This window comes from Suillus paluster (assembly GCF_016628075.1).
Source record: "Suillus paluster strain FC165 chromosome Unknown EDB91scaffold_19, whole genome shotgun sequence".
In the NCBI taxonomy this organism is placed as follows: domain Eukaryota; kingdom Fungi; phylum Basidiomycota; class Agaricomycetes; order Boletales; family Suillaceae; genus Suillus; species Suillus paluster.
The window spans coordinates 201,249-224,329 of NW_024537579.1; the positions used below are offsets into that span (position 1 = coordinate 201,249).

General features: G+C 49.2%; 8 protein-coding genes across 8 annotated transcripts; 3 read left to right on the top strand and 5 right to left on the bottom strand.

Moving 5' to 3' along the window:
- Positions 1–1,868: 1,868 nt before the first annotated feature.
- On the top strand, positions 1,869–3,688 carry EDB91DRAFT_1051369 (histidine phosphatase superfamily; the record flags this gene model as incomplete). Its single annotated transcript, XM_041313601.1, has 10 exons — positions 1,869–1,997; positions 2,046–2,300; positions 2,355–2,364; positions 2,415–2,470; positions 2,525–2,653; positions 2,706–2,711; positions 2,760–2,907; positions 2,959–3,123; positions 3,175–3,341; positions 3,395–3,688. 10 exons carry the CDS (start codon positions 1,869–1,871, stop codon positions 3,686–3,688), a joined length of 1,359 nt encoding a protein of 452 aa, XP_041178307.1.
- EDB91DRAFT_236327 (uncharacterized protein) lies at positions 3,661–5,320 on the bottom strand. Its single transcript, XM_041326561.1, has 8 exons — positions 5,079–5,320; positions 4,911–5,026; positions 4,672–4,850; positions 4,479–4,624; positions 4,304–4,427; positions 4,158–4,243; positions 4,044–4,106; positions 3,661–3,993 (listed from the first exon to the last, which is right to left on the bottom strand). Exons 1-8 carry the CDS (start codon positions 5,158–5,160, stop codon positions 3,914–3,916), a joined length of 876 nt encoding a protein of 291 aa, XP_041178308.1. The 5' UTR covers positions 5,161–5,320; the 3' UTR covers positions 3,661–3,913.
- Positions 5,321–5,402: 82 nt separating this feature from the next.
- On the bottom strand, positions 5,403–6,933 carry EDB91DRAFT_1126436 (urease accessory protein UreG). Its single transcript, XM_041318434.1, has 6 exons — positions 6,715–6,933; positions 6,582–6,660; positions 6,456–6,526; positions 6,131–6,402; positions 6,013–6,081; positions 5,403–5,959 (listed from the first exon to the last, which is right to left on the bottom strand). Exons 1-6 carry the CDS (start codon positions 6,845–6,847, stop codon positions 5,762–5,764), a joined length of 822 nt encoding a protein of 273 aa, XP_041178309.1. The 5' UTR covers positions 6,848–6,933; the 3' UTR covers positions 5,403–5,761.
- Positions 6,763–8,588, top strand: EDB91DRAFT_236691 (uncharacterized protein). The gene is made up of 4 exons (XM_041326563.1): positions 6,763–7,071; positions 7,123–7,499; positions 7,556–7,649; positions 7,702–8,588. Exons 1-4 carry the CDS (start codon positions 6,985–6,987, stop codon positions 8,134–8,136), a joined length of 993 nt encoding a protein of 330 aa, XP_041178310.1. The 5' UTR covers positions 6,763–6,984; the 3' UTR covers positions 8,137–8,588.
- EDB91DRAFT_236433 (methyltransferase domain-containing protein) lies at positions 7,862–9,991 on the bottom strand. The gene is made up of 4 exons (XM_041326562.1): positions 9,942–9,991; positions 9,557–9,885; positions 8,888–9,476; positions 7,862–8,831 (listed from the first exon to the last, which is right to left on the bottom strand). The coding sequence occupies exons 2-4, from the start codon at positions 9,668–9,670 to the stop codon at positions 8,197–8,199; spliced, it is 1,338 nt and encodes a 445-aa protein (XP_041178311.1). The 5' UTR covers positions 9,671–9,885; positions 9,942–9,991; the 3' UTR covers positions 7,862–8,196.
- A 266-nt stretch (positions 9,992–10,257) lies between these two features.
- Positions 10,258–12,507, top strand: EDB91DRAFT_1236754 (cytochrome P450; the record flags this gene model as incomplete). The annotated part of the gene is made up of 11 exons (XM_041321501.1): positions 10,258–10,380; positions 10,403–10,512; positions 10,643–10,700; positions 10,908–10,973; positions 11,037–11,118; positions 11,171–11,307; positions 11,379–11,465; positions 11,638–11,999; positions 12,048–12,078; positions 12,117–12,154; positions 12,423–12,507. 11 exons carry the CDS (start codon positions 10,258–10,260, stop codon positions 12,505–12,507), a joined length of 1,179 nt encoding a protein of 392 aa, XP_041178312.1.
- Positions 12,508–14,268: 1,761 nt separating this feature from the next.
- Positions 14,269–16,082, bottom strand: EDB91DRAFT_1081187 (uncharacterized protein; the record flags this gene model as incomplete). The annotated part of the gene is made up of 2 exons (XM_041315347.1): positions 14,269–14,913; positions 14,970–16,082. The coding sequence occupies 2 exons, from the start codon at positions 16,080–16,082 to the stop codon at positions 14,269–14,271; spliced, it is 1,758 nt and encodes a 585-aa protein (XP_041178313.1).
- Positions 16,083–17,913: 1,831 nt separating this feature from the next.
- On the bottom strand, positions 17,914–23,056 carry EDB91DRAFT_1126475 (uncharacterized protein). The gene is made up of 13 exons (XM_041318435.1): positions 21,993–23,056; positions 21,280–21,943; positions 20,719–21,242; positions 20,328–20,675; positions 19,904–20,267; positions 19,774–19,845; positions 19,639–19,721; positions 19,445–19,592; positions 19,288–19,382; positions 19,014–19,230; positions 18,856–18,905; positions 18,523–18,772; positions 17,914–18,457 (listed from the first exon to the last, which is right to left on the bottom strand). Exons 1-13 carry the CDS (start codon positions 23,005–23,007, stop codon positions 18,067–18,069), a joined length of 4,221 nt encoding a protein of 1,406 aa, XP_041178314.1. The 5' UTR covers positions 23,008–23,056; the 3' UTR covers positions 17,914–18,066.
- Between the last annotated feature and the right edge of the window lie 25 nt (positions 23,057–23,081).

Sequence of the window (23,081 nt, forward strand, 5' to 3'; positions counted from 1 at the left end):
AAATCATCATCAGAGTCACTGAAGACTTCGCGAATTAGCATCTTGAGACCGCCGGCTCTGCTCTTCTTAGTTGCCTGCTGCAACGATAAACAACATCACTTGCGATCGAGTGACCACAGAATTCACAGAAATTGCTGAACACACAACGGCGACCGCTTGTGGACACGTGAAAAATGAAAATACGAAGGGAAGTGGGCGCGATCGAGTTGATTTTAGCTTAGGCAGGAAGGGTCGGTCAAGATCAGCGCGTCGTCGAGAGTACGAGTTACAGGAATAAGTTAATGGGTAGACAGAAAAATAGAAAAGCACCAGGGCTTTCGAGCCCACCAGTCGTCGCTCATTGGCGTTAGCGTCAGTGCAATGAGTTGCAGGCAACAAGGGCGCTGATCATGGTCGTGTCAGTTGTGGTGCATGGGCGGAAGAACAAGAGACCGTCACAGAGAGGACCGAGATCAGCCCGAGCCGAGCGCCCAATCGGGCAGTACACACGGCAGTTCGCTGCGTACTTGCCTGGTCATCATGATGCTTCCCTGGTTTGGCGAACGTGGCCACCGACGTGACCAGGCTGGTTCGCGGTCATGTACCAAAGCCGCGGCTTGGGCCGCCGGCTTAGGCTTTTCTAAATCCAAGCCCAGGCCTAAGCCCTGCTCAGGCCGTGACTTAGGCCTGGGCTGGGCCCGGCTTGGGCCGGCCCGGGGCTTCAAGCCGGGCCTTGCACATCACTAACCGTGCCACATAGTCGAGACTCGAGACGCAATTACCAAGTACTGGTACAGAATTCCAATCAAAAGTGTAGATCAGATTTTGATATTAAAGATAAGGAGACCTGTGCTGTACCGCGGGGACAGCCTGAGAAGTGAGACGAAGGCTACTGGTCTTGGGCGAGTCTCCGGGATGTTCGTGATGAACAGAGTCTCCTTACCCGTCCAATACAAGTTTCTCTGCACAATTATTAGGCTAAGCGCAATGATCAGGTTGCCATTGCCAAGCGGCGGCGGCGTCAATGAGAACGCGAACGAGTCCGACCCAATCAGATAAATATGATTTGCGCGACTAGTGACAGATCATGTTTGCTTCGAATCAAGTTTCTACCCATGATGCACATCTTCATTACAGCCCTTCTTGACCCAAAGGGCAAGGGAAAGGTGTCCAGGGTAATGTTGCCGCTGTCCGGTTCTGAACCCACCGAGCCAGTTTTGAACCCCGAACCGAACCACGGTTCGGTCCAGTTACGGTTAGGTTCGGGAGGGTCCAGAGGTGGTTGGGTTCGAGGTTCGGAGAATAATAGAATATGAGAACCGTATGCGGACCTGTTCGAACCGTGACCGAACCCCGAACCGCTATAGATCTTTTTAAAAAAGTAGAAAGACGTTCGGTGGTTGTGACTTGTCGCGCCGTGCGGAGAAGATCATAAGTGACGGCTAGATCCGTTATATATATAATCGCGTGAATGTTTGGTGGATATAAGCTCAAGTCGTATCCCGCATGATCAATCGATCAAGCCGTATCCCACATGATCAAGTCAGCAAGTAACTGGCACAACTTAGTACCGTGGTTCGCGCACTAAGTACTTTGCCAAGGGTTGACCTGTACTGGCACTTCAGCTGCAGCCGAGCGCCGCTCAGAGCTGCAGTTGAAAAAATCGCTGGCACTTCAAGTTCCCGTTAGGCTAGGTACCAGAGAAATGACGATGATGGTACCGGACTATCGTCTGCCAATTCGATAGTACACGATTGACAGAATTTGACGTCGGCGATATTGGTACGCGTGAACCTGGCACCTCAGGGCACGATGCGACATCACGATGGTATAAATGAATGGCAGACCAGTGTCATTGTTTGCTCCCTGGCACTCTTCTTCTCCCAATCATGTCACAAGATACTAACAGCCAACTGTTGGGCGTCGTATTGCTTGTTCGTCACGGGGATCGACAAGGATTTTATCAAAACCCTCAAACCTATACTGCAACAGCCACGCAGATAACCCCCCTGGGCAGCGTACGTCAGTAATTTTCAGCCATGTGCACTTTCATCAATTTCTTTTAGCAACAAGAGTTTCTGCTTGGAGACTACCTGCGTTCATTGTACTTGAATCAGTCATCGCCATCGTACATCGATGGCATAAGTACAGGATTGTTCAATCAGTCCCAGGTGTACATTCAAGCAGACCTTGGAGGCGAAGATGGAGTTATTTATGATTCTTGTGTATCACTAACGCAGGGACTTTGGCCTGTTACGCCCTCCAACAATATCACCCTCGCTAATGGGACGACGATTACGGCTCCCCTTGGAGGGTATCAGGTATGTGTTTAATGTAATACCGGTCTCGCTTCCCCTGACTGGCATGTTGCAAAGTATATACCTAGTGAGCTCTTGTAGACACTTCAACAAGCAACCAACGCTCACACAGGGTAGTCGAGTCTGTGGATCCCAACCTGAGTGTATCATTGGAAGGTTTCACTGATTGCAATGTTTGTCAAAACAAAATCCCTGGAACGTTTTTCCCTAATGATGGTACCTTTCAGACCTTCACCACTCATACGACAGCGTTTTACGATTCATCCAACTTTCAAGAGATGGCTGTACAAAGCGCATCTTTCTTGGACTCTCTGCCTCCTTATCTGAATGGAAGATCGGTTCAGTTGCAGAATATGGTACGCTCCGAGCGAGTAGCATTTCGTCCGTGTTCCTAACCCCAATTTGTAGTGGAACGTATGCTCACCTGCTGTTGATGCAGCGCTAGGCTAAATGCGCCAGCAGATATTCGATTTTATGAATATGAACGATATTCACAATGCCACCTTTGCCCAGGCTCTCCCTCCCACATACCTAGCGCAAGCACAAGATTTGGCTAACTGGCACGAGTACAATGTCTTTAGTGACCGGGCCATTGGAGGCATCGGGAACAGTACGTGTAGTTCTGGAGAAATTTTGATTCATTCGTGACGATCGTCCCCAGTTGCCGGTTTGACTCTTCTGCCATCGATTCTCAATGGATTCGCAGACATCGCGAACTCCACAAACCCTCTGAAGTTGTCGATTACTGCCATCGCATACAAACCTTTCCTCTCCCTCTTTAATATGACAGGCGTCACTTCTGCAAACCCGAGTCTTGCAGGTATTGGTCAGTATACTGGTTTTATGTTTGTCGCGAGCTTGACTGACACACAGCTAGTCAACTACGCTGCTACCGTTGCTTTGGAATTGCGTCAATCTTCTGCGGGTGGTGAACCTGTCATCCGTTTCAACTTCAAAAATGGGAGTGACGCAACCTTCGTGACATACAACTTCCTCAACCGCACAGGAGATGTCCCGTTATCTGCTTTCATTGATGCGATGGCTGTGAGTGAAGGTAGCTTCATCTAGCCTTGCCTCGTTGACTGTACCTGCACCAGCCTGTCGCAGTAAATACTACAGCAGCTTGGTGCGATATTTGTGCCAACACCCAAGATAGGGGCTGCGCTGCTCTTGCTCTTGCGACAGATCAAGGAGAAGCTGCTGCTCGACCTAAGATCAGTCCAGCTGGAGCTGGTGTTCTTGGCGCGGGTGTGACTCTTGTAGTTGTTGCATTGATGGCTGTCACTCTGGGTTTCCTTGGACTGTTGACGGTTGGTAGGCTTGGGAGGCGGCGGTCAAGGCATGCTGGCGTGGTATGTGATCTCTATATGCGCTTGCTCCGATTGATTTAATGCAAATGATAGTTTGAACTCAAAGACGGCGAAAGTTCATGATTCGGCGATGTGAAGATGATGATGCTGAGGAATCTAAGAAGAAACTAAGAGCGAATGCCGTTGTAAGTCGCGAAGCAAGGGAGATGTATAGATGTAGAAAAAAGTTGGTAGTACAAGGTGTGAGTCGTGTGTCCATAAGCCATGAAATGCAAATTCTAGAACCATGCTCTATGACCGAATTCCTTACCTCCAATAGTTGTCTTCATCATTCAGATTGTTATACCGAAGATCGTCTTCTGCCTCAGAACTTTCATGAAATATATCTACAAGCGGATTTCAGACTGACTCTAGAATGAGGCCACGAAAAACATACCGCTCCCTTCGCTGTCGTTTGAATCATCCTCATCTGGATAGTCGTTCTTGTAGTATTCCTCGGCTGGGAAATGCCGTGTCAGATGAAAGATCTAGTGCCGAAACGTGCAAATACCATTTGAATCTTCGTCGGCTTCATCCTCCTCCTCGGACTCCGAGTCACTGGAGTAAGGGTCATCCAGTGACGGAGGAAGGCCTTCACTGTAAACGCAACAACATTCTAGCCAAGGATTTTATTACTGATTCAACCAGGCAACTTACAGTGTTCCGATATTAGCAACTGAGTTCCATTCGCTGAGTGTGCCAGGACGCCTGTAGAACACGTCCCAAACATAATCCTCTGCTGGGGGAGCAGCTGAGAGAACTTGCGAGGGCTCATCATTCACTGGAAGGGTTGGGTATGAGGATGCGAGGTATCAAGAGAAGAGATGCCTACTGCGTAAGTAGTTTTGCAGCATGGGTAGGAATTTCTCCATTTCGGAATCGAAGATAGGAGACGTAGGCTTCTGATCAGCAGGAACGGCATCATACATCCTGAAGTCACTTGGAGATTGAACGTCCTTCACAGATATGACCTTTGGACTACCGCAGATGAGACAAGTATGTGGCAACATCACCAGTAAACTCACGGACTGGTAGCAAACTTGGTGTTTTCAGCAGACTCGCGTGTAGGAACGATCGTGTAGCGTCTCCCCTCATCAGCTGATTGCCGACTGCGTTGTGCCCCAGGCAGATTCGTAACATCCGCAGGCGCTGAGGGCTGCATATTATTTTCATGATGGTTTTGCGATAATTTCGAGATTTGGTTCTGGAGGGATGAAAGAACTCGTATGAAACGCGAGCGCGACAAGTCTTAAAGCTAACTCACCTGCAGCGTCACCTGCAGTTGCTTATCCTCCCAGACGGTCTCTTCGACAGTTTGAACAAACTGGAAAACATCGCGACCACCTTTTGACTTCTTTCTGCGTACCCGAGACTCGACGACTGATGTCATTGTCAGAAGTTGACTTCGCGAACGGTGGCATGAGCAACACACCAAGCACGTCGAGTGGTTCATCGGTACGTTTACGCTTGATGCGCACAATCGTGTACGGGTTGTTGTTCGACTGAGCGTTCATCGTAGTTTGAATGGAGAAGAAATATCAACGAAGGAGCACTGTATGCTGTGCGCGGTGGCACAAGGCTTAAGGTGCTTAATGAAGCCTGGAGCATCCTGTGATTACGTCATCATATCGAATTTTGGTTGTCAAGTCCTAGTCAGGGATGACGCTACTTCATAGTGACAGAAGCACTCGATGCTTCGAGCTTTTCATTCAAACTTAAGTATGGCTGTTTGAAATACTTAAGGCCGGCGTACCGGTAACTTCCAAAATAAATAAATAGATGTGTGTGAGCAAATATTGCTACACTTTATTTAAAGCTTCGACGTAAGTAGTATCATATTTTACGACCAGTGCAGGCAAGCAGCTCCGTGCAGTCGGAGACAAGTCATACTAGTAACCTTTCTAGGGTATCTTTCAGGAGGGTCAGGTAACTGAGTCGCGAAAGTCGCACACAAGTCTGGAATACAATCCTGGCACTTTAAAGTTCAAAATAAAGGTATCATACTTAACGCAGCCTCATAGTACAAGGGAAGTTGCTTACGATTCTTTACAGCTCTTATCACTTCCTTATTCATCATCATCTTACAATTCTTTCAAGCATTCTTTTATTACCTCCTCACTCATCATCACCCACTGCACCTTGTGTCCCGGGCTCACCGGCTGTTCGCCAAGCAGCTAAGATAAGCTCTACGATGTCATCCACGCCTTGGTCGTTCTTGATGCTCGTAAAAATAGTTGGACCGTCTCCGCGCATGAGTTTCGAATCACGTCTCATCACATCAAGAGACGCGCCAACATACTGCGCGATGTCGACCTTGAACCTCGACAGTGAGGAGGTCTATAAATGTAGAACAAATTTTGACCGACCTTGTTAATTACCAAAAGGTCAGACTGCGAAATGCCTGGTCCGCCTTTACGGGGAATCTTGTCTCCTCCCTGGAAATGCACATGAGACAGAAAATCATCGAGCGTCTGACGGACATACCGCTACGTCTATGACGTATATAATGTAGTCCGCTAATTCACGGGAATAATTGGCAGCTAGGTTATCCCCTCCGCTTTCCACGAAAAGGAGCTGGCAGCCAAACTTCGCTTGAAGTGTCTCCAAAGCGCCCATGTTGGCACTGATATCCTCGCGGATCGCCGCGTGAGGGCAGCCACCGGTCTCAATAGCTAGAATACGCGGCGTTGGGAGAGCCTTGTTCTTGATAAGGAATTCTTGGTCTTCGCGGGTGAAGATGTCATTCGTCACAGTAGCTAAGTGTATTGAAGTTTCACAGAATGCAGAAGATCATGCCATATTTTCTCACCGATGTTATATTTACTACGAAGCTTCCTGCATAACGCAAGGGTCAAGGCTGTTTTACCGGAACCAACAGGTCTGTGTAGAGTGATCGCTATCATGCAAAAGTAGTATCGCAAGCTTGTCAACTTACCCCCCAATTCCGACCGTAAAGCCCCTTTCTTGGAAGTTTCGTAAAGAGTAGTCGGGAAGGTCCCGCTCAGAGAATTTACCTGCAAGAAAGCAAATGTAACAATCAATCAGATAGGCTCAATAACGAAACCGACCTGGGTGATCTAGGTGCTCGTGTGTATGACCATGTTCGCCATGATCGTGGGGCGCACCACCAAGCTCGTGCGAGTGAGCTTGACTTGGCTGGTTGGTAGAAGAATTCAGGTTATTGATGAATTGAACACTCATGATCAAGATAAGCTAGTATTGCGACTCGGATCATCGATCAGCGCTCAGTAGATCATGAAACTCGGAGTCTGCCGGCGGGTGCAGTGAGACGGAAGCGGTTCTGTACCAGATTCATAACATCAAAACACCAGTCGTGCATGAAGCGCACATCAGGGGCCCTTGTAGCTTACTCTAGCTCTGAAGACGAAGCTCCAACCAATGCTCCAGAGAGAAAGAAGAAGTTAGCCATTTCATCGTCTCTTTGCATGAGGCTACTTAATGTACGCACAGGAAAGCTACCGTCTCTTGCATCATCCTTGATCGTACCAGTACCCGTCGATGATCCTTCTCTTCACCAAGGACGAATTCGTGCAACTCCGCACGTAGAGGGCCAATATGCCGCATATGTTTACATTCCCCTCGTGGTGCAGCCCAAAACTGCATTGTACTCGTTGGTCGAAGAGGTGCTTGATGTCACCAAGGAAATGGTCCCAGCCGCTCATGCCATAGGGGAAATTGTCTCGTGTAGTAGGAATAGTGGTGGCGTGGTAGTAGGTAGCTCTCGCAGGGCGCGGGAGCTGCACTTGTCGTTAACTCGACCGATATTCCTTCGTGCCCACCAACGAGAAGAGTTCAAACAAGCCATAAAACTTATCGCTTCGCGCCAAACTCCGTGCGCCTACAATTCATTCATTGCATAGATTATGGTCTCTCACCGTCCGTATGAAGATTCCAGGCTTCATTCGCAACGTTTTCGGAGCTTACAAACGATGAGCGAACGAGGGCGTTCCTTTCCCTCGAGATAGGAGCCGGTCATCATGAAGTTCGTCCTTGTCCTCAGCCACCTCAATTGATTCCAAACTGACCTATTGTAGCTGAGGAATTTGCTATCTGCACTATCCCCAACCCTTCAGTCCCTACGCCAACGAGATTTTTACAGCCAACCAAAGTTCCACGTTTCGATAGCATGGGCTCTTCTGGATCCTGACACGTCAGTGAACGGAGATGTCGACGTTAAAGGACAACCTCTCGCCTATGAAAGTGCCATACCAGCAGAAGGCACATCGGGCAACAATTTGTCCAGTAGCGGGGACATCGGGCAATCCAATAAAGAATTCCAGACCGAGTGTTTTCCGCGTATTCCCCACTTTCCATCTGTGTTGATCCCTACGCTAAACCAGCAATTTGGTGCTAAAGTCTCATCCGCTCACACCGGAGGGTTCGGCGCGGATACTATCGCAGTGAAGATCGGAAAGGACATCTTTTCGTGGCCATTCCGAGGCTCTGATGTCAATCAAGTCGATCCTTAATGTACGTTCAACTATGATCCACAGAAAGACCGAGGGTGCCTTCCGGTTGGTCATAGAATGTTAAATCATATTGAGCCACTCGCGAGGCTTGATAACAATAGCTACGTTCCTTCCACTTCCTGTTGCTTGGTCAAACAGGTTTATCAGGTCAACGTCCATTACGTTTGACTCCGGTGATTCACTGCTTTCACTCAACTCTTCTCGAATCCATTCATGCCTATCGAGAAGGATGAGAGATTCTATTAGAGGCCCCATGATGCACCTTAACACGTGCAATACCGACAAGGCACTTTCCAGCTGCCTTCGGACGCGCTCATTGTGAATATAAACAGGAAGCTGTGTTGCAGATTGGTCGAGTCGGACGCCGATCTTCGACGTCGCACCATCCAGGAATGTTTCCCAATCCTTGTACGCAGCATTAGGGAGCTTGCCCAACCGCCTATTTTCTGGTGTTTGGCCTGCGCCACGGAGCTCTTCTGCAGTGTGATTTGCAGAGGCTTCCCCTGCACCTATTACTTGAAGGACAGGCTGAAGGAGGGCTCGAAAAACCACTTTGCGTATCGCCAGAGTTGCTTCTCGAGCACACGTTTCATTGCGGAGCCATTGAGATGGAATCTGTGCAGCCAGGTGGCGAGAGGCAAGGGGAAGTGTTGCTACTGGTGTTCGCTCACGGAGCGACCTGGACAACGGAAAATCTACAATGTAGCTGTAACAATCCTTGACTAAAACAGTCGTAAAAACTGATGCTCACCCTCAGGCGCCATCAAGTTGTAACAGCATCCCACTACAACGAGTGCCTGCGCCGTCCAAATGCGAACATCGGGGGGTGAGGGTCTACGGTGATTAGACAGGAAGGTGCGAAGGACATCAGGTGTGAGCGATCCGCACGCGTGAAGGGCAACCATCATTACAGGAACTGGCTTCTCCTGAGGTGTGTCTCGCTCACCCCCGCCGACAAGTAAATCCCCGATCATACTACCAGCGATTTGGTTGGCTTCACCGGAGAGAAGCCAATCATGAATCGACGATTCGAGTGTACGGGGATTGATGCAGATGGTCTGGTGGGTAAGAGAACCAATACGGCTATGCACGATGCGCCCGTTTTTGCTGGCAGTGGAAGCCGAAGGCACAGAGGTGGGCACGTGTGGTTGGAAAAGGGGATCGTTGCAGTGATGGTTTAAGTCGGGCGGGCTCTGGGCATCCTTTCCCTTTTTAAGCTGCTTCTGCCTTCTTGCTGCTTCTTTTGCTTTCCAGCGCTCAGCCCCGGAGGTCTGGATGTCATTGAAATCAAGAGCTAACACATGGTGACCCAAATTTTGGAGCGCACGAGACAAATATCCCTGAGAAGAAAATCATTGATCATTGGATAATGCATTCCTGTGACTTGAAGGTTGGAAGATATACAAAAGAAGATACTAACTTGTCCTGAACCAACATCAACAACATGTTTCAGTGTGTCCGCAGAACCTGGGTATAAAAGTCGGTTGATGTAGTCTGACATCCTGGAGACCTCATGATCTTTCTTTGGTGACATGCCATACGATCGAGAAGCAGCTCGATGAGCATTCCCTGGATATGCAAAGCAGCATGATGAGCCGAATAAGTGAGGAAGCCGTTTAGTACTAGTGCGCCCGGAAGGTCTCCGGAGTGTGACTAACCCGACTCGGAGGTGTTCCCGACGGGAACAAGATTTCTCTTCAATTGGAGGCGAATAATTATATCGATGAGAGTTTTCAAATCGGGCGGGATCTATTGCAGGATGAGCATGCTGGGTGCACGCACTGATTAGCATAAATCAGGCCTACTGAAGATTTATTACTTGGGACTTGGTTCCCCGTCGGCTGGTCATCGGACGCAGAGTAGTAATGGAGAAGCGACATCCACCTCGGGAAGCACGTTGTAGATTCATCGTCTATCGATGTGGCCCATTCCCACCAACCCTCCCAACCTGCAGGAAGCTCGAAGCCAGAAGCAGCCAGGTCGTTCGGATGGATCGAGAGAAGCTCGGAAGCTGGGGGAGAACACAGCTGCTGATATATCAGTTCGAGCTTCGACATTAATTCACTGGATTGGCGAAGAAGACGTATTCATACCCTCATATACTTGATTTAAGTCAAGACCATGATTGGGAAATATCTCTCACGGTCCGCTCGTGACGAGTCCCTGCAAGCCCCGCGTCGGAGGCCCGGCGTTGTTCAGCTTGGTATCTGTGGTACCCTGCTGTCAGGTTATGTCTTGAAGGACGTAATTCTCTTTGCTCTACCAGTCCCCCTTGAACGAGCTTCGCAGTTCACCCTGCCCGTCGCTACTTTTTGGTAATCTTGCGGAGATGTACCACCAAGAAGACAACGGTCTCCTTGCTGACTGGAAGGCTCGGTACGGAATGATTTATGCATACGGAAGTTTTTTTGGAGGATATCGGCTGATGATGACCGACTTAACCGCTATTACTGGATAAGTCTGACATTTACTATAAACCCGACTTCATTCACAACAAGCTGGCCAGCATGGGTGCCGGCGAACTCGGAGTACTGATAGCAGAAGGGGAGACTCACAAAAGGCAGGTCAGGCTCGTTCGTTACGATTGTAGCGGAGAATACTGGTCAGTCATGATATTATCCGATACTATGTCAAATTAGCTGCAGCATTGTTGTGGTCCGCCCGGGGTGCGCCTGTACGCGGGAAACATTTGCCCCCATTCGATGAACCTCGAACTTTGCACTGCAGCGTGCAGGCTTACTGATCGTGTCCCAATTGCTTCCGCACTTTAGGCTCCGGTATTCACGGCTGCGCACATTAAAACTCTGAATCCAGTGTTCTGGGATAAAGCCAATCAGGTAAGAGATTAACTCGTTGACGGAGTAATCATAGCACATTTTTTCTAGCTGCGCGATATTCAGGCCGTCCAAGAGCATGGTTCTAAACCCATTGATGTTATTGTTTGGTTGTCGAAAGCAACTTTGGACGTCATTGGACTTGCTAGTAGCTTTCTATAAGCTTGTCATGTGGCGCCAAGTATTTTAAACATTACCAGGGTTTGGGTACCAGTTCAACGCCCTGGCGAGGGAAACCGACGAATTGGCTAATGCCTACCGTCCAATCTTCACTACTGCGCGGCAGTTAGCGCTCAGAAGCATATTCGAGACTTGGGTACCCCTGCTAAGACATTTGGTGAGCGGGCCATCTTTCCCGCTGCTAACAAATCTTGCCCTGTGGCGGGGCTGTTAATCATGCTCCATCAGCGGCGTCATAGTACAACGATGGCACAAGCGCATGCGCATCTCAATTGCATCGGGCTCCAGCTTATCGAGGATCGCCTTCCAAGCACGGTTGCACAAAGAATGTTCCAAGACAGAGGGTTCTCTTGACCGTTGTTAGTGTGTTTCAGCGATTGGAAATATGGAAGCTGGAACTTACTGTCGATCCAGTGGGACCAATTCGCGGCATATGAGCACAGACGAAATCCTCTGTCAGATTTCGACTTTTCTGACCGCAGGCTAGGAAACCACGTCCTCTACACTGTCATGGTGTCTGTACGCTTCGGCCAAATTTCCAGACAGTCGGAGAACGCTTCGCAAGGCTCTTCGAACAATTCCTATCAATTCACCGACTCTAGACGATGGTGTCGGAAAGCTAGAGTATCTCGATTGGGTTGTTCGTGAGACGCCTAGATTGCACGCGCCAGTCACCTGGGCAATGAGAGTCGCGACTAAGGATGCCGAAATATCAGTGGCGGAACCCTTTCTAGACAAGAGTGGGCAGTACAGGAATTCTATCAAGATCAGAAAGCATGACATTTTCACCATACCCATTCAGGCCATTAACAAGAAGGACATATCGGGGGAAGGTATTTGCTCCTTCAGGCACGTTCCCTCGTGGTCCATCTGACTTTCCCTGACAGATTGAGACAGACCTGAACGATGGCGGAACCCTCCTGAGCAAGTCAAACTTATTCCGACATGCTTACGTTCCTTAGCGAGAGCCATGGATGCATCGGCTTCAGGTTCGCCCTTGCAGAGTAAGTGTTCCCCGGTGCCTTTTTCCCTCTGGGGTTTTCAGTTTGAGGCGGACCGCTGCTCACCTGCGGGCCCTGCACTTTACTTTCCCATGAACATGCGGTCGCACACATGAGCTCTCCTATGCGTTGTTAAGCACGCGAACTTGACCTGTCAGGCACAGTGGCAAGATAGGTGGAGCCTTTCTTGGATCTCTACTTGAATTATACTCCGCTCTGTGTCATCCCGTTTGTCTAATTGCACCTTGTATTGATATTTTTGGCTCCCCAGGATCAAGGCATTTCTGTTCTCGCTAGTTTGCGAGCTGGAGTTTTCTATAGACCCCCCAACAGTCGGTGAGAAGACCTTCAAGTAAGTATCATTTTTTTTGACATCAGATTATTGTCCTTTGGGACTCCATGTCGGAAACTTCTCGTCATCTATGCCGTGCTCTGGCAGTTTCCGTCTGTTTCTCTTAATTCCCTCGGATAACAATGTTTGCTTCGATCGAAGGCATCCCCCGCCATTCTATTTTTTAATTCTCTTATTTTTTCCCTTCGCTTCTTCGTTTTGATCGCTACAATATTTGGCTGACACCGTAGCTATCTCCCTCTTGCAGTATCGTCGCTCGCCCTGTGGTAAAATCAGAGGCCATGTCGGGAAACCACACGCTACTTATCGTTCGGCCTACATCGAAAGATGACATTGATCATGTCATTGCACGCGTATCAACTACGGCATCATAAATTCACGCCAGGGTTGCGAGACATTACCCACCGTCTATTTCGCCAGTTCGTCTCTCGAGGGCTGCCTCTCTTGGCAACAATTCCCGGCGGCCAGTTCGTGTATGAGATCCGCGGGAAGTCACGTCGTATGCGCTTCGTCTGATCTTCGTTCTCGACTTCTAAGCGAAGGATGGGAGAAGTGCCTTGCTATGTATGTTTTTTGTGTGTGTTTTTGTAAAACTCCTCTTCAATATTGTTTTCAGGGTTATCACTGATTTTCCCCAGTTTCCATTCTAGACAGCTGTACAATCAATATACCAATAAGGTGTGTACGTATCACTGGTTGCATTCCCTCCACACAAATGAACCAGAGTAAGACTCTAAGGTTAAAGTGACGCACTGTTCCTGCACTTACATCACTCTCGTACTCATTGTGTGCGGAGTTGAAGTTCCTGAAGGGCCTCGAATGGATATTGAGGCGATGCGTAGTCATCCCAACAAGGCGGTGGCCACATTTGAGAGCTTATTCTAGGCTTTGTACCTCACGTGCGCATGTGCACGTCTTGCCTCCTAAGTTGATAAAGTTAAAGCGCCCCGCGTCGTAGCGATCCGGTCAGTGAATCGAAGGAGGTGCATAGATGATGATCTGGGCCTTCCGCACTTTCTCCCCATTCTCATGGTGTACCGCGACCGTGTCGTACATATGAGCAGTAATCCGTTTGCGGTTAGTTCGAATTAGGTCATGTTGATCGCGGCGATGAGTCGACCTCAGCGGTCCAGTATGCGGATATGATCCACGGCACCTTCTGCAAGCCATCGGATCGTGTATTCCTGAGCAGGTAAAATGAAGTGGGGGTCTCCTGAATTAGGAAACCGCCGTTTTAATGTGCTCGGTTCTCAACTTAATCGTTTCGCACTGCCCACAGGCGGGCCGGAAGCTATCCGAAAAGGGGTGTTATAATCAAATAATGCAGGTAACGGCTCGATTACAACAGGACTGCGAAGTACCTAGATTTCATTATGAAAAGGGAGGTCCGGGCCCAGGATAAGAAGCATTCTGCTGCGAGATAGAACCCCAGAACACAGGAATCAGACCGGATGCAAGCGAAGGACACGAGGTGCAGAGGTTCCACAGGATCATGTGCAATGCCACAGTGGGAGAAATATGTCGCAACAGACTGCGCCCGAAAACCGGTGACCAGAAATCTCCTTGTCTATTGAAACGGAGTGTGTGTGCAATTTTAGGGAATGATTGGGCAAGGTTGGAGTGTATGGTTTTCAAGAAAGCGAATACGAGTGGTACAAGTGATTAGGTGCTTTAGGTAGTCAGTATAATAATATTGTTACACACGAACGGGTTTTCGAAAAAACAAAGGCATCCAGATAGGATTCAATGTTACAAGCGATCGTGTTCACTGCGGGGCTGAATAGGCGGACCCTGGATTTACAGACGGATGCAATTGACCATCGTTATAATAGTTATGCGACTGCGAGTCAGCCGAGTGAGCTGGCAGCCTTGGCGAGCTATGCGACGGACTCGGAATGAAGCTAGGAGACAGCGACGAATGGTGATGCTGTGCAGGATACAACGAGGATTGATTGTGCATGTTGTGAGGTGCATATGGGTTGGATGGGGGAAGGGACGGAGGCGCAGACATCGGAACGCCCGAAGGAAGGTAACCGGACTGGCCACTGCTCCCAGAATGATGGCTGTGTCCTATATGGTACGTGGACAGCCCAAGCCTATTCTGGGAGTAATCTAGGCCACTGCCGCCGCCACCGACGCCACTACCACCATAGTGCGATGGGCGCGCAAGGAGCTGTCGACCCGTTCCACTATATTCCGTAGACGCTGACTGGTGACCGTGACCTCCCGGCAGCGATTGAAGGGACATGGGGTGATACAACTGTAAACTCTCTGCGGGCAACGAAGCACGGCGCGCGACGGGGTCTAAAAGGGAGGAAGCAGGCACTGTGCGAGTGGCAGATGGATATGGTGCAGAGGTGGTAGGTCCCTGCGCTGCTCGATGAGCGGGTGCTAAAATCCTGCGACGAGCCTGTATAATTATGTTAATTAATTGAATGGCGGGGAGGGCAAGTAAATAATACGGACATTAATCATCCAGTTGGACACTTGGCTCATGCTCAACCCAGTGGCATGGCAAAGCTGCTTTTTCTCCTCCTCGCTTGGGTATGGATGGTCTGAATGACGATGCAACCAGGCCTTTAAATAATCTGTCGTTTCCTTGGGTAACTTGCCCCTCTTTCGCATTGGGCGGTCAACTAATGTAGATGATGGGGCAGGCGCTGGAGGGGAGCGCGTAGGAGACGAAGTTGTTGCTGGTGGTGGTGCGGCGGAGGGTACGGGGCTGCTCGTCGTATTTAATGATGTACTATTGGAGGAAAAGGGATAATCCTGGTTAGGAAAATTCCAGTCATCCTTGGGTGGACCTGAGGCGGGGTAAAGTCTACGATCCTGCTGAGCAGGATGACGGGGAGCAGCGGTAAACATCTGTGACTGAGGAAGGGAATAGGAGGAGTGTCTAATGCTGTCGTCGTACTTGTTAAGGTTGGCTGGTAATTGGCCGGTCGAGCTCGGGCGAACAATACCTGATGGGGACTCGTTCCAAGTATCGGTTTCTACGTATGCAGAAGTAGGGGCGGCGTGTGATTTGATATCAGGGGTGAGGGGGGATGTGAAAGTGGAGGAAAAATGGGAACTAGAGGTAGTTGTGCTTGAGAGGTATGAGGAAGAGTCTGGGTAGGGATAGTTGAGGTGGGTGTCAGCAGTCAAGCGCGGACGACTAGTGGATTTATCTGGAAACTCTGAGGTATCCGAAGGAGGGAAATGGTATGAACCCAGATTAGACTGGTTAGTGGGTGCGTGCGATTGCCGACGGGGATTGGTAGGGGGGTATGGAGCCGATCGGTAGCGAGACTGTGTTTCAGGTGAAAGAGCCGGTAGAGAAGCGCGGCGAAATGGACCCTCAAAGGTAGTAAATATAGATGGTAGTTGTACCTTTGAATTTTCGAGACCAGTCTCGAGAGATTTATCGTCTTGTTGTGGGCTATGATTTGTAGAATCGAAATGCCAAGAAGGGTGCTCGGAGGAGAAAGAGGGACGCTGTCTAGTAGGTTGAGGGGAACTAGAAGGAGATAGAGGACGCTTTTCAGGACGAGAGGCTGCACTGCTGTCTGTCTCTGCGGAGACTGTAGAGCTTGACATGCGACGAGTAGAATAATCAAAGTCCGAGTCAGTTGGACTTGACAGAGAGTAAATATAATAAGTCAGATATGGTGATCGGGGCGCGGTAAAGCAAGGCACGAATGACCCACACAATAGCCGGGGAGGCACAATTTGATAAATCGTCCGAGAAGGAGACAGGGTCGAGTTTTGGATCAAGTCTGAAGGTAGTAGGGATTGAGTACAGTCGATGATTGATGTAAAGGAAGAAGGGAAAGGGAAAGATAGTAAGACATGATCTTGACGTATGACAAGCGGATTATGAAATCCGATTAGTAGTACCAAGACATATAAAAGAAAAAAAAAGAAATAGTACTGACAAGGATAATTGTAATTGAGCGACGTTGTATGAGTTTATAGCGAGGGGAGAATTTGCCTTTTGCTCAATCATTTGAACAAATAATTAGGCAGATTGAAAGTTGGGGAGTTGTAGTAGATGGGGGAGTGAATTGTTACAAGTGATGCGACGGGATTTTAAGAGGGCAAGGAATCCGATTTGGGAGAAATAAGGGCAAGATGAAATTATTAAGCTAGAATAAGCTATGAAAAAAACCGATAGCTGATTCTTGGCGATACTGTCTTTTTTTGGAATTAAATCTTGATCTTAAGATCTCAAGGCACAACAATGGGAAACATTCCAAAAGAATACAGAAACGAATCTCAATTAGTAATAAAAGCCGTTAACCCTTCCGTTAACCGGTCATTTCCCATTCATCCCGACATCAGCGCGTCATCATAATAATCCTTCTTCATTCCTTCTCTGCGCCGAACGCTTGTCGGTAGCGAATAAGAACGACTTCGGCACCAGCGGTCATTTCTCCGAGCGTCTCTTAACTTACATATCGCCGATTTCAACGTAAACAGTATTCCTCAACTATCCGCGTACCTTCTACAAGGACTTACCCGGTACATGTATTTTTGTCGTGTGGAAATAGTAAATTCCAACCAAAATGATCTCTCTTGTCGAGTTGATGTCGGGGTAAAAAAAGATAGGCTGTGCGAACCTCAATTAATCAACTTTGGCTCACAACTACCCAATAAGAATATTACTTCTTTTTCATTGCCTTTACTTTTATTGTTTTTTTTTTTGCTCTACTTTTTTATTTCGTTATAACACATTGCAACCTCCTCGGTCCCGTTCCCCGTTTACTATTCCCCTTCGATCTCACGTTGCTGCCGTGTGTGTCTTCAACCTGTCAAACCTGTCTTTAACCTTGTTCTCGACATCATAAACGGTACCGTAAGATAACTCTAGATATACACACGCGGAGTCTCACTCACTCTCTCGTCAATCAAGCTACTTATCCACGCCTCCTCTCCCTGCTTCGCAACCCGTATCATCCAAGCTATTACCCAGCCTATCAAATATGTATCATAGATACAATACTTAGCATAACGAAATCCCCCCCATCCCTCCACTTATAGTTATATTATTCAATCTCCAATCCTTCATTCGCCTCGAGGGCCCAAGTTTCACATCTTCCTTTGCCGCTACTCCTATTTCAGGCACTCTTTTCTGTGCGCGGACTTAGATTTCTCCCCTTGGGCCGTTCTAATAGGGTTCAATTACGTTTTTCTGCACTGCCAAACGGTCGGCAGGATTCCGCAATTGGCATCCTCTCTTCTCCATACTTCCGATGCGGCCTTCCGTATCGATACGTCGCCGTCCAGACTCCACCCTCCACCTCACATTTCAAAACTTAAAATCATCGTCACCCACCACCTTCGGGATCGACAAAAGTCTCAGTTCAATACAAAAAGTTTGCCTCAAAGATTCTCTGCCTCAATCCCATCATCGCTTCTTCAATTCCGAACTCGTTCCCTCTACGTAACAAAGCTCCGCAAGAGAATACTAGATGGAGGATACCAAGCGTATGATAGATTATCTACAAACACCGCACCGCAAATAGTACTACCCAAAGCAAACTTCCCAAATCGATCATGCAGTGAAGTCAGTCGCTAGGAATCATTTTGTGCCACCAGCGCCGATTATCACTGCCGTCCCTGACTTCCCCTTGGCCCCCTTAATTTTACTCTTCGCCATCACACCCTGCAGCAGTTGATCAGCCTTCGTCCGTTCCTTCTCCGACACCTCGACACCGTCTAACATCCCAATTCGGGGACATGCGCGCATGACCAAACCTCGGTATGCAAGGCGGCCGACATATGCATCATCCGGGAGGTCCCGGCGGAACTTCGAGTCCAGTTCTTGCCATCCATATTCTGTGCTTCCCTTCTCACCCCTGGACTGACCGTCCTCTTCCTCCCTAGTACCGTTCCTCTCAGATGGTTGCAATGCCCCTGGTAGGTCTTTCACCAGAAGTGGGAGATACCACCCAAGCGTACAGGGGTTCATCCTGGTGGCAAAGAACGTTAATGCCCAAGTCGAGAGCATATAAACCTACAGGGTCCAAATTCTCACCTAAAATCGAGCATTTCCACATCAGGCATCTGCTGTAATATGCGGATCAGCGGTTTAGTCCCCTTCAAGCGAGAACCAATCATGGTGAGCTTCTTAAGTCTAGTGAGTCCCTCCAAGGGAACAGCGTCGTTCAAAAAGTTATAGTTGAGATTCAGGACTCTCAGGTTTGGCGCTAGACGCGCGAGATCGTGTGGGAGAGTGGTCAACCTGCAACCGGCTACCTCAAGGTACACCAGATTGTAACATGGCTCTACAATGAAGTCAGCCATTGAGTTTGTTACCTAGAAAACAAATGAATGGGTGACCAAGGGATCCAAGCTTTGCTATACGGACCAGAGAGGTATAGTCGTTTCACATCGCGGAACTGGCGCGTTGAAAGATAGCTGCAGATCACACATCACCATCGCCATCATCAAGAATCAGGATCAGGAACAATATGAAAGGTTTCGTCATTCACGTGAACTAAAAAACCCGAAAAGCTATGCACTCACAAAGCGCAGGAAGTCTGATTTCGCATGCTAAGGTTTTCCAGTTTTCCTAGGCGTTCCGCCTTTACGAGAGAGTCAAGCGAATTATTGTCCACGTAGAGCGTGCGGAGGTTTGGGAATGGAGCAACGTTCAGGCGCTTGAGTCGGTTGCTACTCGCTCGTAGGATGCGCAGCCTCGGCATTAAGCCACCAGAATCAATATTATCCACTGTATTATTGTCTTCAAAGACCTGTGCTCGCTATCCAGGGCATACGATATGGAGTTAAAATTACGCACCGATATTCAGCGCAATTAATGCAGGTAGGCTTGATGCCAAGTTCAGGACCTTGCATATATGGTTCCCGCTCAGGTTTAGCATCTCCAAACGTGGCCTGCAAACATTGTTGGTCACCAGGGCAGCGATAAATAGGAGGCTCAGAAAGATTATTCATACCATCGGAACTTGCCAAAATCCGCGTCTCGTATTTGGTTGCCTTGCAAACTGAGTTTCGTCAGCCCATCTAATTTCTGAAGGCCGTCCATGCTGGCGATAGCATTGCCATCAGCTCGTAGCTCCCTCAAGTGCCGAAGACACTGTAATTCTGGAGGCTTATCAGCCACGTTTTTGATACGGTCCTCCGCACCCACGTGTTAAGGAATCTATGTCATTATGACTTATGTCGAGACTTTCGATATTCTGCAAGTGACTAAATGAAGTGACACCTGTCAGTCTTCAGAGATATGATGTCAGTGATATAAACCTCAATATCATAGAAAGCTTACAAGTTGTGAGAGACAGAAAGCGTCCGCACGGAATTGGGAATGCCGCTCAGCCATGACAGCTGGTTATAATTTCTGGTCGCAGGTTGTCAACAGCTGTCGCATTTACTTCCGCAGATGTCGTCGGACTCACAATACAAGAGAATCCAGCTTCGGTAGGAATTCCTTCAGCCGACTCACCCCATCCAACGACTTACGGGAAAGATCAATAGTGTGCAATTCTTCCCAGTATGGCTCAAAAGGCTGTACATCCGTGATCACCTGCACCAGTCGGTCGTGCGCCAATCCAAAGGAGCACTCAGTCAAGAAAGTAGCGTTCGTCTTCTGATCTTTTCCACTTAAACGACTCTTCTGCGACATTGAGAAAACTCGACGCGTTGATCCGCTGCAATCGCCAGCGGCCATCTGGCTATTCGGCCGCACAGCAAAAGGCTGAAGTTCTTCGGTCGGCGGACGGCCCGAATTCGACGATTTGGTCGGGGAGACGTTATCAAAGCCTGCCATACTGATGATCAATACCGCCGTAAACTCTGACCCCAACAAGTAAACAAACTTACCAGGACTTTCTAGGTTCTGCATCATCTCCGCTATGCGCCTGGACCTTGCCGAGGGTATGAATAGCCCCTGTGCGGGGTCCTGCTCTGAGGCGCTCGTACCAAGACTAGCAACGTCGTCATCACTCTCGTGGCCTTTCGGGTTCAGACCCCGAATGGGCCCATCTCTTTTTCCATCAGAAAAGCTTACGGAACGGCGGTGGCCAAGACGTTGAGCTGGGGTACGGTGCCGCTCGCGGTTCGGGTCCTTCAATGCTGACATGGGGGTGACGCTGGTGCTCTTCAGTGCCGAGCGGGGCATTGGGGTAATGAGGGATGATGACCGGCAGTGTGGCGCAACCGGGGTAACCGCTACCAGGGAAGAAGTTGAAGCAGGTCCGAATAGGTGAAGGACCTTGCGGCTCAGGCGAGCATTCGTCTTCCGATTCGAAGACGGCAGCAGCGTGCTCGCCTTCACTTCCAAGGATAGCTCCATCCTGGTCGTCTGACTCAGAATCGCTTGTCTGCACTCCGTCGTCTTCTGAATCGTCCGATGGCACAATGCGAATAGCTGCGACCGATGGCCCGTCGAAGGAGAAGGACGTTAGGTCTACTTCTTCCTGATCATTCAACTCCACGTCCTCCTCGATACGACTCATTTCCACTTCATCCTGCTCTCCTCCAGGTTCAGGGACCTCCACTTCAACATCGACGCGCGCACTCCTATGTGTATCCCTGGAGTCATCTTCCTTCAGGCTCTCTATGTCTTTGAATGGATCCTCACTGTCTCCATCTGTACCTGTGCCACTTGTCTGATCGCGCTGGTCCTCGGCATCTGAGACCACACGCGAAGCTGCCCTCACCCACTTCATGAGGTCCTTGTCGTAGACCATGCGGCCAACCCTCTCTGGAAGAGCTGGTATATCCGACGGTGCGATGCTGGGTGATCTGAACCGGACCAGCATGTTTGACGAACGAGGGTGCACTGCTCGTGGTGGTTATGGTTCCAGAAGCTGTACTGGAGGATACCATCCTGTTAATATCTTCGTTGGAGCCAGAGCGAATCGAGGATGAGAGATACGAAGGAGGGATCTGTGCAGATAGATGCACAATAGATTCCTGGCTTGTCGAAGGAGTTATTCGAATGTGTGGGACGTTATCGAGGCCTACGGTGGGCGTAACAGACATCAATGCAACTGGCTCTTGCCAGGGTGCTTCGATCGACATATTGGACATTTCGTGCTCCAGGGTTCGGTCAGCATCCTCAATGATGGTATGGCGCGATGTTTTCCGGGGACTGCGGTAGCTCCTGGAGGAAGAGGACGTCCTTCGGGGAGACCCAAACTTATTGGCCTTCTTCTTGCCTGCATTGTCCTTAACTTCGGATACAGACCATGCGCTGCTGCATGAGCGTTCGATACGCGAGACCTCATCTGCGTGGGTGACATGGGATACGTCGGTGGCACCCGAGAAAAGACGCTTAGAACCTCGGATATCGTTTTTAATCTGCTCCATCAACGTCGCTGCTTGATAACGGTATGCCAAAGAGGAATGGTTGCTGGGAGCAGTTACGGCTGTCGATGAACTTGTGGTAGCTGCACTGCGATCGTCAGCGACACGGAGGAAAGAGGTACCAGTTCCTGTGCTAATATTCACAATTAATCCGCGCATGTGCCAATGTGTGCATACCTGGTGACTTTGATTGCGTGTTAAGAGCCTCGGCTCTATTATCTGCTGGACTTGAGGGGGACTGCGAACCTGCCGCAGTAGATATCGTTGAGAAATCGCGTGCGGCCTTGATTTGTTGCATGAGGGAACGAGACTCGCCGACATAATCCACCCTCGAACTTGAAACCATTGGCCTCGCAATGGTAGCACCCGCGCCATCGCCTTCACCATAATGGCTTGGAGGGCTGAGTTTCACCCGTTTAATGCTGCGAATAGGTGTGTCATCTGAGACGGTGGCCTCTTGTATGTTCACCAATGCTAAGCGTGGAATGCTCCTGGAAGAACCATTGCCTTCTGTGCTTTCACCAGAAGGCGCTATTGAATCAACCATCGCCGATAGGTGATCACGCGTGAATGTGTCGTATTGAAGCTGAAAAAGACGTAGGCGTGGGTCTGTCATGGGAGGTCGTGCGATGCTGTAAACACCTGGCGTGCTTTCTGCCTGGGGAACACTACCATTGGTGTGGGGAACAGCAAAAGTAAATCTGCATTCCATGCTAGAGGCTGGCGGAGCCAGTGAATTGAGGGAGGGTACCGCCGTGGGCTGGCCTGGTAGCTCGAGGTCTACCTGTGAGTCATTTGGCGTGTATGTCTGACATAGGCGAGAGGGAACCGTCGGAGCAGATTGGAGTGTAAGTGCAGTTGACTTCGAAGGAGGTGGTGAAGGTGGCTCGAACATTTTCTCGAGTGCTAGTGGACTGAAGAAGTCTTTGATGATGCCCCTCTTGGGTTGTCGGCCGGGAGTTTTTGGCAAGAGAGATGGAGCTATATCCTCGCGGATCAGAAACGTACCAACTGGTTCGGATGCTGGTGGAAGTGGCTCAGTTTCCTCTTGAGCTTGACTTGGGGTTCGCAAGTAACCGGGTAACGGAGTTGTTAGAGAGATGGACTGTGTGCCCATGGAAGAGGCTTCATCTTCATCTATCCATTCTTCGTCGAGGTCGTCTGTCATCCATGCTGGACGGTCGTCTGCCATGGCATTAAAAAAGTAAGAGCGTTAGTTGCAGCGTTGAAACTTGCCAGACTCTTAGCCGAGTTTCACGCTGTGCA